This window comes from Salvia splendens, chromosome 6, assembly GCF_004379255.2.
Source record: "Salvia splendens isolate huo1 chromosome 6, SspV2, whole genome shotgun sequence".
NCBI classification, from domain to species: domain Eukaryota; kingdom Viridiplantae; phylum Streptophyta; class Magnoliopsida; order Lamiales; family Lamiaceae; genus Salvia; species Salvia splendens.
Window position 1 is genome coordinate 38,167,046 of NC_056037.1, and position 14,959 is coordinate 38,182,004.

General features: G+C 38.8%; 2 protein-coding genes and 1 pseudogene across 2 annotated transcripts; all 3 read right to left on the reverse strand.

Annotated features, from left to right (window-relative positions):
• Positions 1-134: 134 nt before the first annotated feature.
• LOC121806308 (pentatricopeptide repeat-containing protein At5g66520-like) lies at positions 135-3,088 on the reverse strand. The gene is made up of 3 exons (XM_042206305.1): positions 1,199-3,088; positions 614-858; positions 135-546 (listed from the first exon to the last, which is right to left on the reverse strand). Exon 1 carries the CDS (start codon positions 3,039-3,041, stop codon positions 1,335-1,337), a length of 1,707 nt encoding a protein of 568 aa, XP_042062239.1. The 5' UTR covers positions 3,042-3,088; the 3' UTR covers positions 135-546; positions 614-858; positions 1,199-1,334.
• Positions 3,089-3,588: 500 nt separating this feature from the next.
• LOC121808505 lies at positions 3,589-8,032 on the reverse strand (annotated as a pseudogene).
• A 123-nt stretch (positions 8,033-8,155) lies between these two features.
• Positions 8,156-12,598, reverse strand: LOC121808504 (DEAD-box ATP-dependent RNA helicase 7-like). The gene is made up of 14 exons (XM_042209034.1): positions 12,007-12,598; positions 11,267-11,401; positions 10,986-11,126; positions 10,781-10,892; positions 10,609-10,679; positions 10,356-10,510; positions 10,152-10,263; positions 9,575-9,676; positions 9,428-9,488; positions 9,189-9,357; positions 9,015-9,111; positions 8,840-8,934; positions 8,627-8,760; positions 8,156-8,533 (listed from the first exon to the last, which is right to left on the reverse strand). Exons 1-14 carry the CDS (start codon positions 12,460-12,462, stop codon positions 8,337-8,339), a joined length of 2,037 nt encoding a protein of 678 aa, XP_042064968.1. The 5' UTR covers positions 12,463-12,598; the 3' UTR covers positions 8,156-8,336.
• Positions 12,599-14,959: the final 2,361 nt, after the last annotated feature.

Consider the following 14,959-nt stretch of genomic DNA (forward strand, 5'->3'; position numbering starts at 1 on the left):
TGTAGACATGTGAGTATATTTAGATTTAATAGGTAAGTACGATATTTGAGTAGCTTCATTTTGGTTTCATTGTATTGTTTTAAGAGTCCACCACATCATCCTTTAACATCAATTAATGATTAAAGGGAGGAGTGAAGAGTGAACATAGTTGTGTAAGCTTGAATCTCATGAACATCACAAGAGTTGCTGCTATAATCTTCATTTGCCTCAATGCAAGATAAAACTGAGAATTATGTCCCTCAAATACTCATCGCTCATGTTCTCTGCATCCTTTTCCCTTTCAATTAGAAACCTCGACAGTATATGTCCTCTTTTGCACCCTGCAAATGCCATAAAACTAGAGAAAATGATGTTTAAAGGATGTGTGATTAGGCTGATTATGAAACCTGTAAATCCATCTGTTTACTAGCCAGTGCTTCAACATAAACCTTAGAAGCTAGTTTAGCAGCTTTAGATTGAAAATTTTACACTGCAAGCTTTCTTTGGTGGCGCCATTTCTTCCCGTCTACTGCAAAAATCCCTTCACCAAAAATCTCTTTCATTACACTGCACAAAACACACAAGGTTGTTGAAACTCGGATTCAATTACAACTCTGATTTAAATTTACTATACCTTGCCATAGTTAGGAAAGTTGGTTCTCAGGATGTATTCAACGTTTGACGGATCAGCGGTGTATACGTGACTGTGCGAGTTGGTGATCAGTCCGTATGTTTGGTGCCTCAGGGCAAGTTTGATCTGGTAATCAAAAAGTGTGCGCAAGTGTATGAGTTGATTTATCATTGATTCAGCCACAGGTGGTCGATGAGAGGACGCTATCAGTTCTCTGACATAAGTGACGAGTGAGAACGCGATAAAACCTGCCACAACGTAGAGTGGAAAAACCAGAAGATTCAGTAGGTAGGATCTTGTGGCAAGAGAACCAAGCAGGAGAAAGAGCAAAGCGAAAACGAAGACAGGGATGCTCATCTCAACGCAGTTTCTGAAACCCGAATATAGACGTATAGATTTTCATAATCTTGATGGAGCCATATACAACATAAATGCCTTTATATTAGCATTTGTGCGTGTATATATAGACAGAAGACAGCTTATTGAATACATAGATGTGATAAAAGGAGCAGAAATTAAAGGATGGAAATAAGGCATAACAAGAAAGCTTGATAGAGATAAATTGATTGAATTAACAGAGATACATACAGAGTCTAGAACACGTCTAGCTATGCCGTAAACAATCTGATACATGAAGTGGGTAAGTGGTATAACAGCCATGAATCGTGACAAACTGATCCAAAGCATTACGCAGCGCACTCCACATCACCTCGCCAGCTGAGATTCATTCAATCACAGCAGATTGAGCTGGAGCTAAGATACTATGTGAACGATGAAGAATGTCCTCGGAGGGAAAACTAGGATCTTGAGACAACCGTACATCACCTTCTCTACTCATCTCGCTGCTTAAGAGAAGCAGTACGCTCTGCAAGGCCGAGATTGGCGTCTCAGGTGATCCTTTAATTGAGAACTCACACACAACACCATCAACTTCAACCATGCTGGTACCAGGAACTGTCTTCCTCACATTCACTCCTTTCATCATTGATCTAATCCTTTTCTGATCATCAAATCTACCAGCCTTCGCATATAAATCACACAAAATGATGTAGTAAGCATGGTTCTGAGGCTCCAACTCAATCAAGAACATTGCTATTTTTTCGCCTAGGCGAACGTTTCCATGGAGTTGACAAGCTCCAAGTAGAGCACCCCAAACAAAAGCATCTGGCCTCATTGGCATGCTGTTAATAACATCTTGTGCCTCAGTGAAAAGCCCGGCTCGACCAAGTATGTCAATCATGCAAGCATAGTGCTCCACTTGCGGCTCTATGTGGTAATCACGCTTCATTGAATTAAAGCACTGACGGCCTTTCTGTACAAGGCCGGAGTGAGCACAGGCAGACAACAAACCAACGAATGTCACAGCGTTTGGCCTCACTCCAGCTGCTACCATCTCTTCGAATACCTCAAAAGCCTCTTCTCCATAGCCGTTAAGCGCTAGAACTGAAATCATGGCCGTCCATGCTAAGAAATCCTTTCCACGCATCCCGTTGAATACCTCCAGTGCTCTGTTGACATAACCACATTTCCCATACATGTCTACCAAGGCTGTCCCAATCACCATATCACATTCAATCCCACTTCTCTCCAAGTAACTATGCACCCACTTTCCGTGATCAATGGCGCCAAGAGAAGCACACGCCGAGAGTGCACTTGCCACAGTTATTTTATCCGGCCGCACCACATTTTCCGAGTTCTGCATTTCATGAAAAACGTCTAAAGCCTCCTTCGCCCGCCCGCCTTGAGCCAAACCCGTGATGACCGAGTTCCAAGTGATGATGTTTTTCCTCTCCTCCATTCCCTTGAACAACTCCAAAGCCGAATCAACCTCCCCATTCCTCAAACACCCAACGATCATCGAATTCCACGAAACCACATCTCTATTAGGCATTCCATCGAACACCTTCCTCGCATCCTCCAAACTTCCACACTCCGAGTAGGTGTTTATCAGAGCATTCTGCACGTAGACATCCCCTTCGTACCCAAACTTCACAATGTGCACGTGCACAGCCCGGCCCGTGGGCCCGTCAAATCTTTTCGAGCATTCCTTTAGCAGAAAGGGCAGTGTTATGCAATCAGGCACCAAACCGCTGGCCATCATCTCTTTATACAGAGCTAAGCACTCACGCGATGTGGGTTCCTTTATCTTCGTAGCGTTGGCTCTGATCATGGCGTTGTATATGTAAAGACTCGGTTTTTCGAAGAAATTGAAAAGCTTGTTGGAGTATTGGAGTGAGTGGGAGGCTGTGCAGAGGTAGAAGAAGAGGCGAGAGATGAGGAAAGATCGATCATCTGTGGATAAATGTGGCGATGCTATGATATGTGAATGGATTTGATTGAGGTGTCTGATGTTCTTGCAACAGTGGATTAGGCGCGCGAAGTAATTCTTGAGTTGCCTTTCAATCATTTGCGGCGATTTGATAAAATTCATAAAGCTTGGATTTTTTTTTATGCAATTGTATCTGCTATGTGAACATGCGTTTGTCGACTCTTCATGGAAAATATATTGTTGTTTCACTATTTTGGTTGAAAAACATCAATAATACAATATATATTGTCCATCATAAGATAACTGCAAAAAAAATTCAAACATTCCTAGTTTTTCCATCTGCTTTTTTAAATTATAAGACAATTAAAATTTAACCAAATTCATACTCTCTCCATTGAAGGTCATAATTTGATTCGGCATGGATTTTAAGAAATATAATAAAAAGTGAATTGAAAAAAAATATGAATCCTTTTTATATAATAAAATATAAAGAAAATAAGTTAGTGTAATGTTTAGTTCATTACCAAAAGTAGTAAAAAAATGTGTGACAAATATTAGCGGACGAACTAATAAGAAAATTAATAATAAAAAGAGTAGTAATAATTTTTTGGCAAAAGGAAAAAAAATTACTGTAGGTGCTTTGAAAGAACCTGTCTACTTAAAATAGAGAGAAGCAACTTTAATTACAGCTTATTCATTCATTCATTTATTTATAATTAAAAGCTTTTGGAGTGATAAATTAAAGAAAAAGATTCAAAATCCCCTATATTGTCTTCATAGGGAAATAACAGAAGATGCTGCTGCTTTATTTACATAATAATACTACTATGAATTTCAAGTTCTGGCTAGGTGATAAATTATTTATCCCAATCGAAAAAATCCCAAAGCCAGGGAATTTGGAAGTGAAAATGGAAGCCGAGGACATTTTTTCGAAAAACTTTTCAAGTTGGGGTCTCAAAACTATGGTTAAACGTAGAATCGAAGTTAGAGAAATCCCTCGACACCCCGGCCGGCCTGCACCTCTCTGTATATTGAAAGGGCTTCCTCCATGACTTTGGCCTCGGAAAGTAGTTTAGCTCTCTTCTTCCCGGAAGGATGAGTAGCAAGATAATCTTGCAGCGCTGAAGAACCTCCGACTTGTCCCAACTTGTCGTACACCTGGGGAGCTACTCGAGGATCGTACCCTGCAGAAGCACTTTAAAGCACTCCGATGTAATCTGCTTCCAGCTCCATCCTGTCAGATCATAACCAAATATTCCAAGATATATAAAACTTTTCAAAAGGAAAATTAAGCAATGACAAGATTTGCAGAATGAAAAATGCAATCATGTGCAGGTACAAGGAAAACAGATTATCAATCAAACATGATTTTTCTTGCAACGAGCAAAGTGATCCAATCTCGGACAATTTCATATAAATCTTGCAGTAACACACAAATATTTGGTTAGTTCTCAAAATTTGAAATTGAAAGGTATAAGATGTTAGCAGAATGAATGAAACTAATGTTACAACATCACTACCGAACCATCAATGATGCATTTTTCACTGCACAATTTAAATCTCAAGCAGCCGACATTATACCCTAAGTCGAGAAGGGAATCAAAATGTTCCTACATGAATCTATCTCTTGTCTGCTGATGCGAAGCATATTTCCTATATTTTTTTCCCTTAGACTACACATTTTTATGTTAATTATGACTCATCATGTTGTGCTTTTATTGAAGTTTAGGAGGGTTGAAAGCTGGAAGTTCGCCGGAAGTGCACACTCAATGCTCCATGAGGATTCCAGAAAGTTCGCCCGATCGGGCGATTCTGAGCTTCAAAAACGCCCGGTCGGGCGAAACGCATTAGGAGTCCAGAAAGTTTACCCGGTCGGGCGTTTATCTCTTCTAAATTCGCCCGGTCAGGCGTTTTCAAGCTTAACTGCATTTCGGCAGTTTATTTGGCGGTTGAAAAAGAAAAAGGCGGAAGAAAAGGGGGGAGAGAGAGTGTGGAAGTGACGTCTTGGAAAGGGGGCTGAAGTGACGTCTTGGAGGGGGGACGAAATCAGAGAAAAAAACAGAGAGAAAAGGGAGAAAGAGAGGAGAAGAAGAAAAGGAAGGAGTTCCGACCAACATTCCGACAATCCGTCTCCATATCTCCATTCCACTCAACAAGAGCATGCTTCCTACGGTTTTAATTGTTATTATTACCATGTGTTTAGGCTAAGCTCTTTATGTTGCTCCAAGTTGTGACTTAGACTTGTTTGAATGTATCTGCACCTTTGAATTCACGTTTTGACATCGTTGATGTGTTTAATGTTAGATTCTATCACTTTAGAGGCCTCTATCGTTATAGATATTTAATCCTTGTTTATCGCCTCTTCAACATAGACTTGGATGGATTAATCAATTGATGTGTTGTTAAATTAGAATTGTTCAGATAATAATTTGACAACGGATTAGGTAAGTTCGTATAGTAGATGATCTTTTATTCCCGCGCTTCCGCATGAATTTAATATCTTTGAAAGTTAATTCATGGAACAAGTGTTCAGCTGACTGTGAATTATACGTCGCAAACATGTTCAGTGCACGCGATTAGGTTGATTAATTATTCCAAAATATGTGCTTTTGATATAGGTGTAGAATGATTCTAGTCTAATGAGCAACTTGGAGTGACATGTTTTTCCATCTGATTAGTCTTTCCTTAGTTAACTTGCATCTTAATTTTATCTTTAACTCTTAGAAATCAAAACCTTCAAATCAAAGTATTTTTTTTATTATGTGTTTTGTTTGCTTTAGAATTAAATAATCTTTGCCTCCCTGTGGTTCGACACTCGAAATACTACATTCGACTCTGTATTCTTGCAGATTCATTGTAATATTAGAGTTAATTAATTAAACTTGATTGATCTTGCATATAATATATAATCTCTAAATTTACACATCATCTGCAAACACCTCCATTAATGGCAAATGCACAAATGAATCAATTTTTAGAGTTCTAATGATATTTGAGTTTCCATCTTCTGCGTTTCATGCAGGGAGAGTACAATAGCAGTATAGTGAAAGATATTCGGTGAAAAGAGTTATGCTGTAGATAGGAAGAAATGGCGCTACCAAAGAAAGCTTGCCCGCTATGACTTCTCGACCAATTTAGCTACTCTGTTTTCGATCTAATGCTTGCTAAACTAGCTTCCAAGGTTTATGTTGAAGCATCTACAGGTTCTGTAATCAGGCTCAGCTGCTCTGTTTTTCTATCTAATGCTGCTAAGTCAATTGACATAAGCAACCTAACATTAAGTGAGGGATTGCTATTTTGGCTGTGACTAATATAACTGTGATTATTATTTGTCAAATCTATACAGTGAACATGGTGGTCCTAGTTATACAGAGCTTCTACTACGATTATTGGTAATTATCGCAGGTGGTGAAAAGCACGGCCTAAAGAATCAGAGCAAGAGGTTTGATTCCAATTTTATTTTCTACATTCATTAATCAATAAACTGAGTTGAGAATCAGTGAAAAATAGGTTGATGAAGAGCTGAAGAAAGCTCTACGACCAACACCACAGACTGATTCCTCCATTCCAATACCCAATAGCTCCACCAGCAATTTAGCACCACATGTAGAGAATCCTATCAGCTATCACTACACGTGAGGCAGATATAATTTTCACTACTAGGCCTAACGGATTGCAGAATCGAACATACTTCTTACATAAAACTCACAAAACAGAGACGAGCAATGTTGTATAGAAACACAATTTGGCAGACAGACTCCATAGCTAATGAATCAATAGAGTAAACAAGAACATGAGCATCAAACACACACAAATTGATCATAGCAATGACTAAGTAACACACAATACCTCTGGGAAAAAGGAAGCCTTAGGAAGAGATTCGACATTGTGTTGACAACATCAGGCATGAAAAACTGGTAAAGAATCAACTGCAGGATTGTGAGCCACACGTTTTTTGAGATATTCTCCGCAGCATGCCTCGCAACAACGTGAGCAACCTGTCGAGCAAACAACACAAACAAACATATTCAATAAACCGAGTAAACAAAGAACCAAGCCACCTAATGCATAAAGTCCGACCCCTTGAGCAAATAACACAAACAAACACCGAGTAAACAAAGAAGCAAGCCACAGAATGCATAAATTCCAAGCCCACCCAACCTCATGCCCAATGATTGTTGCGATTTCAGCATCCGCTCGAAAATGATTGAGCAAACCAGTGAAGACAACAATCTTCCCACCAGGCAAACAGAAGGCATTCACAGTAGGATCATTGACAAGGATAACCTCCCATTTGAATCCCTCCAAATGCGAAGTTTGAGACTTTGCCCCAATTTCTTGACCCTTTTTCCTACTTTGCTGAACCCATCCATCATCAAGAATCTCATCCTCCTTACGCCACTTATCCTCAGCAATCCACTTGTCCTCATCAGCACCGAATGTTCCAACGGCCTCCTCCGGTTTATGAGCATTCTGAGGAGGCTCCAGGCTTTCAGACGAGTAGCCAATGTCAGTCCAGACCTGCTCCTTCCTCAGCCCCTTCTGCACAGCCTCTCGGGGTGAAGAGGGGGCACGATTTTCCCCTTGTATTGTGATATAACAGTCTTGAAATTGGACTCGCCTATTTGTTTCTCGAGAGAACTCGAGAGAAGTACGAAATGAGTTCTCTTTGTGTAGGGCACGGTTTCCAAATTCCCAAAATAGACAGTGATTACAACACCAGAACCTACCAAAACCATCGAGAACAGAATTCTCGGATTCTGACTCCACCGTTTGTATCCCCTGGGTTTGAAGTGGTGGACTTTGTTACGCTCCACGTAGTAGAACCTCTTTGCCCCATCAATCAAAGGGCTTCTCCGTTGGTTCTGTGCAAGTGAGTGCCTCAAACTCAAAATTGGTTGAGAAATTCTTGGCGCGGAGGTGTGGCGACGAAAAGCATCGGAAATGAATCTTGTCGATCTTCTGTACCATCCCATTATGTCGAATTTGCTTCAAATTGGGGAATTTTAGGTAAGATTGTAGTAATGTGGATACACAAGAATGGAGGGAGAGAGGAAAAGAGATTCAAGCAGTGATGAAAATCGAGATGATGATCGAAGCTTCGGAGCAGTGTCTTCACGAGCAAGGAAGCTTTTTTAAGCCTTTGGGTTTATTTTCTCTTTTTTGCTATTTTTTACAAATTAATACTTATTGCATTTCAATATAAAAGGAAGACATTACACAATCGATAATGAATGTTGTTGTGACTTGTGAGTATTAAGAAAGGAATTAGGAAGTAGTGTGAAATATATATTATGATTAAATCATTTCGAGTCATGAACCTATAAAATGAAAAACTTACATAGACAGACAAAGGAAAATTTGATAGAACAATTTGTAAAACTAGAATTACAAAAAAAATAATATACTACTCATCATTGTCAACACCAAAATTTGAGGCACCTCTGCGTTCTCTTCTCACCATCTACTGTTTCTATTGCCACCACCTCTAGAAAATGATCCTCTTCCACCACCACCAGAAAACCTGCCACCTCCTCTCCTCCCCGAGAAACCACCACGGCCACCACCAAATCTCCCTCTTAATGGCTCTCTTTCTTGCAAATCTGGCAATAATGTCACCACTTGCAAGCTCACACCGGGCGCATTCCCCTGCCCTGCAAGCCCATCAATAGTAAGAAAATGTAAGATTTTAGGATTACAAAGAGATTGCATTTTCAAATTTATCCAGATTTCAAACACAGACTCACCTGCAAGGAATGTATCGAGATCTTCGGTAGCTACATCGAATACAGCACCCTTCCCATCTGCAGTCAATGAAAGACCCTGAATAGATTCAACCTTATCTTCAGGTACAAACCTCCTCAGCGCTCCATAAACATACCTGACAAGAGATTACACAGTCAGCAAAAGACAACAAACCTCCTCAGTGGTAAAAAATGAAATATTTTTCAATTACGTACGAAGGTGAGAAAATGGGCCTTCCACACTCGAGCATTACTGTAACATGGTTCTCCAATGAGGTGAGAAATGATCGACTCTTGATTTCGGTATAACCCTGTAAAACAAAGATACAATTATCTTGTCAGGTTTACCAAACTAAAATCTGTTTAATAGAAGTACAAGGAGTAGACTTACGGCAGCATTGGCCAAAGCTTTAGCAAGAAGGTCTGTAGGGGTTAAATCAGAAGAGTTGAGTAGTTCTTCGGCAGCAGCTTTGAATATCGGAATCACACTGAGAAAAATTTACAGTCACAAACATGGGAGCTAAAGTACTATTGTTTTGATAACTCCATTGCATAAGGGAAATACCTATCAGAAATCTCGTTGATTTTTTCAGCAGCTTCAACACCAGCTGATTTAGCTATATCAGATGGCTGTGGAGCACTTATACGTTCAAATTTCACACCTGATTCTCTTTCTATCCTGGCAAAATTAGACTTCCTAGGATCATAAAGCATCACAGCGACACCACTTTTCCCTGGAAAAGACATTAAAATGACAAATAAAACTCCAGCAACACAAGGTAACTCAAAATATTACCAACATACCAGCTCTTCCTGTTCTTCCAGACCGATGAATGTATGCCTCTACATCACGAGGAGGCTCACACTAAACACAAAGAAGAATTCTCATTTAGGTGTCATGTGATGAACACCACATCAGCCAAACAAAAAAAACAAGCTGATAAAACAGACCTGAATAATTAACTGGACATCATCAATGTCTAATCCTCGTGCTGCTACATCTGTAGCCACAAGCGTAGAAAATTTGCCTGATCTGAACGCTTTAAGAGTTACCTGCAAACATAGAGACATTAATAAAAAAATACCAGTAGAAAATATGTAAAGGTCTTTTAGTAACTCATTAAGCCTCCATCTGGCAAGAATTGACCTCAGAGAAAAATTTTCCATGGAGACATTAAAGAACCAACTGAGGCAACAACAAAGCATCAACAGAGAGAACAATATTGATATAATAAAACCAGAGATTGATTTATTCATAACATCAAACCTAATTTGTTCATTTTCTCCATAGCTCCAAAGAAATGAACAAAAGAACAATCAGGCATTGGATTTTTTAATAATTTACATAATAATAATGACATCAGTAACACGTATTGACGTATTAGAAATTTAGAATCAAAATAAATGTATAAAACAAAACAAATAATGTTGCCATGGACTAAATAGGTCAATGCTCATGGGTGGTACTCACAAAAGGTATATAGCATAACATTCTTCATAATCAGAACACAACTAAAGAGTTCCTTACCTCACGGGTAGACTGTTGTATGTCACCATGCAACGCGCGTGCTCCGGGAAGCACACCAGATAGTGTGGAAACAGAATCCTTTGTCTCTGCAAAAATAATAGTGCGCCCTCCACTGGATTTGAAAAGAAAGAGTAAACTTGAGTTTGATAAGACATTAGCAAAAAGAAAAAGTAACAAATAATTTAGGGAAAGGACAAAAAAAACCTGCCATAACAACTAATGACATCAGGAATGAGCTGAGCTCTGGCAGATGCGGTGCAGGGAAGGACAAAATGCCTTACATTGGTGCTGGCTTTCATTTTCTCATTACCAACAAGGTCAACAGTTTTCTTGTCTGGTTTTAAAAATTTGGAAGATATCTGATATCACAAACAAAGTACTTTATTTAGAGAACAAATTGACAGTCTACAACCAAATTCTAGCTTGAGTAGACAGCATAGTTAAACTAGAAACATACTTGCTTGACCCAGGACGGCAAAGTAGCACTAAAAAGAAGCGTTTGAACCTTGCTAGAATCCTCAACCTTGCCTTCATAAATGAATATTGAAAACTTAGTTTAACTGGCCAATTTGCATTACTAACAAATACAAATAAGGATAAGATCACACCAAATTATGTTATGTTCATACCAAGAATGAGTTCAACATCATCAACAAAACCCATCCTCAGCATTTCATCAGCTTCATCAAGCACTCGGAACTTTAAGGATCGAAAGTCAATATTTCCGCTCTCTAAGTGATCCTGTCAGATAATTTTTGTTAACACAATAACAAGCAGTTGTTCTAAGCGAATAAAACTAAGAGTGAAATAAAAGGATAACAACGGACACCACACCTTAATGCGACCAGGAGTGCCAACAACAATGTCTACACCCCTTTTCAATTGATTTAGCTGCGGTCCATAAGAAGACCCCCCATAAAGGACACAGCAACTCAACCCTAGAGCTCCGCCATAAACTTCGAAGTCTGCAGCCACCTAGAACACAGAAAAACATGTTATACAATAAAAATTAAAATAAAAAACATTGAGAAAGATATAACTAATGTCTTAAAGAGAACAAAAACACAGCTGTACAAGAACAAAAAAACATGGTATACACCCAGCTGGTTGAGTACCTGTGCAGCCAACTCCCTCGTGGGCAAGAGAACAAGAACACTTGGTGCCTTTCCATATCCAGTCTTCCTCGATTCTTTAGCAGGACCATTTGTCAATGATTCTAATATAGGCAACACAAAGGCCAACGTTTTCCCCTGATAGAGATTTCAAAGTCAAATTAGATATGTAAAATGAAGCGGTTGGCCTAACAGAACGCGGAAAAGTAAAAAAGAGTTGCACTGTAACCAAAAGGATGGTTAGAGGCCTCATGGAGCACAACAATCTGAAATGTGGTTACAATTCCAACAACTTAACATAGCTACCATACATCTGTGACAGCAGTGACTAGCATATTTTGGCAATAACTTTGGACTATTGTGTCATTAACTACGAAAGTTAAAAACTTTGGCAAAATAGTAACTGGAAAGAGTATAATAACTTTGGACTATTGTGTCATTAACTACGAAAGTTAAAAACTTTGGCAAAATAGTAACTGGAAAGAGTATATGAAATTCCATCTAAACGTGAATAGAGCTAAGAGAGTCGTTCGATACTTCATCTTATAAAAAAAGGCCTTGGTGGCAAATTGGGGAGAGATAAATTATGCCGCAGAGATTATCTAACAACCTATATTGCCATGGTTCAGATAAATGATCTTTACCTAAGGTAAAATTCAGGAAACGCATTAGCACAATAATAACAAAAATAGTAGTACTCCTACTATATTAATTAAAGGGGGGAAAAGGTCGAGAACCCCAACCTGACCAGTGCGGGCCCTTCCAACCAAATCGGAACCATCGAGAATGGTATTAAACGTCATTGCCTGAATCTGGAAAAGCGCCTCAATTCCCTTGGCCTTCAAAGCCTCCCTAAGCGGCGCCGAAATTCGGAAATTGGATACGGCATTAGGATTCTCCTCTTTTTCGTCCTCCTCCTCAAATTTCATCTTCTTCTTCTTCATCTCGGAGGTGTTTTCACTCCTCCCTTCCTCATTGTCGTCGATTTCCAAAGCCTTCCGCTTCTTTTCCTTTTTACTAATTTTGACAGGGCTGTCGGAATTAGAATCGTCGAGGTCAGTCAATTTGGCTTTTTTGCTCGACTTCTTCTCCTTTTTGAGCTTTTTCTCAGCTGAATTTTTGTCCTCCACCTCCATCTCGGCAACCCCGGAGTTATTCTTGTCGGCGGATTGAGCTTCAGCGATAGCAACGGAAGGCATCTCGATGAATTGATATATAATGAGTATATGTAGTGATTAGGAAAATGTGAGGTTTTGTGCTGTTTTGCTCTGCTGCCGCAACACGAGTTGAAGGCAGTTGGAAGCAGGGAACAGCGGAGAGGAGAGAGGAATTTAGGGGTTAGGGTTTGCAAATTTATAGGTTACCGAATTTTGATCAACGATTGAATTTGCATACCAATTTAATTGTTGGCCGTCAGATTTTGGGCAACAATTAGTGGTTTTTAGTTATCCAGTTAAAAGATTTATTTATAACTTTTATATTTTTAAATTTGGGATATTGGTTATAAAAAATATAAACTTTAGGTGAATTTTGTTTATAAACTTTAAAATTAATCTTTAAATTAGAACTATTGAAATTGTGCAATTTTTGCAATCGACCCAAATAGAGAAAAAAAATTAAAAATCATGTGGCTAGTTATGAAGGATACATGGCTTAACTAGTCCCAATTATACACGAAATGATGTCGTCTCGACAACCCAATTCTTAAAGTTCAAGTTGAATAATATGGCCCAAAATGATAAAATATGTCCCGTGAATATATTGGATTTGAAAAACTAGTATTAGTACCCGTGGTATGCACGGGGCATATAATTTTCACTTAATGAATACAAATCCTAAATAATTCAATAGACATATAAACTAATATGATTATGTACAATGTACTTCACCCTTCTCACTCTAAGTAGAACAGAACCTACTCGGAACACGATTTTATACGTTGTTATTTTGAAAGTTGAGTGGATAAGAAATAAAGTAAGAGATAGTATGATAAAGTAGAAATAATTATATTTCTATTTTTAGAAAATGTGTTAATTAGAATAAGACATATTATATACTTAAATCTCCAATTTTCTTTTCTTCCCTACGATTTTCTCGAGGCTGCCCAAGGCGTCACAGTCGACGCAGGTCAACTTTCGCGTCTCCCACTTGAAATATTTCCGTCCTTGGATTTAGGTATTTATTCGCGAATTAATTAGCGAAGCTCTGAGGCTCAACTCTTAATTAATTCTAGTCCAAAATAAATTAAATTGGTCTCAATCGTTATCACTCCATTTAATTTCTCCAGCCCAAAAGTGTCCTCCTCCTTGAGTCCAACGTTAAACTAATCAATTGGCCCAACATTTTAATTAGGACTTTAGGCAGCACTACTGGTCTGCCTGAATAAATTGGCCCACTTCCCTACTCGAAAAGTTAGGGCCAAAAATCTGGAATTGATGATGAACAAATTTTAAAAATTTTGAATTACAAGAGATAAGTGTCTCCAAAATTTTGCCTACTATTTAAAATTTTAATGGTTAAATTCAATTTATAAGAGATGGTTACTGATGTTATGTATCCATTACTATTAATATAATAAATGAAGATTTGCATAAAAAAAAGGCCAAAAATATTTAACAAGTTTGACATAATTACATGGTTACATGATGGAGTAATATTAGTGTGAAATTGTAATCTCATGTCAGTGCATAAAGAGCAACCAGTATTCAACACACAAGGTGTTCAACACACTGAGGTCATACAAGTTGGACTGCATCCGACCGTGTCGTACCAATCTGATTATTAGTGATTTAAAGTTGAAAATCTAAACAATTGAAACAACTTGTCTGCTATCTATCTCAACTGAAAATTCTATACTGCCAACATATTCAGCTTCCTTGCAATTGAAATTCGAGGACGTTGGCCACACCATATTTCAATCATAAAATAATCTTGAAAATATTTGATGTCCTAGGATGTTCAGTTCAGGTGTGTGCAATCATTAACCCACCTCCTCTCTCTATACACCAAATTGCACATGATATAATTGGAAATTAAAGATGGAGTTGGAGTGAACCAAAAGGCCCCTGGATATCTGAGAGGGATAGTAGATGGAAGATAGTTTGGTATCCACATAATTAAAGATGCCAATATCATGCCATTCGTCTCCTGTCACATAATCGACGAAATATATGGAATCGGGTGTGAAGTTGAAGTCCGACAAACATTGCCAAACCATCCAATGAGCCCTCCATTTTGTGTGGGTAGCGATTCCCGACACCTTCCAAGGCATGACGTTGCACTAGAAATAGGCGGTGGGAATGGTGGTCCATCACCAGATGGTCGAGGATACAGAATCCAGTGTGGACAGCCGGCTTCTCATCATCATCACCATACAAGGGATTATTCCACAGAAGAGGCGTTTGTGGGCGGGGAAGCATGGGGAGTGCAATGCGGGTGTTGTATGTAATGTAGGTGATGATGGCGCGGCAGTGCTGTGGTGGGCATGGGGAGATGAGGAGGTAAGGATAATACTATTATTAATGCAGGGTGAAGTGGATATGGGCAAGGCGAGAAGCTTTATGAGGCGACGGGTGATGGGAAGTGCTTTACTCCAACACTTGCTTGATTCTACTATTCTTTTTTTTTATGTTTTCTTATCCCTATTTATTTGATTTACTTCTTCTGCAACATATTATTAAGTACATGAGTTAGCGT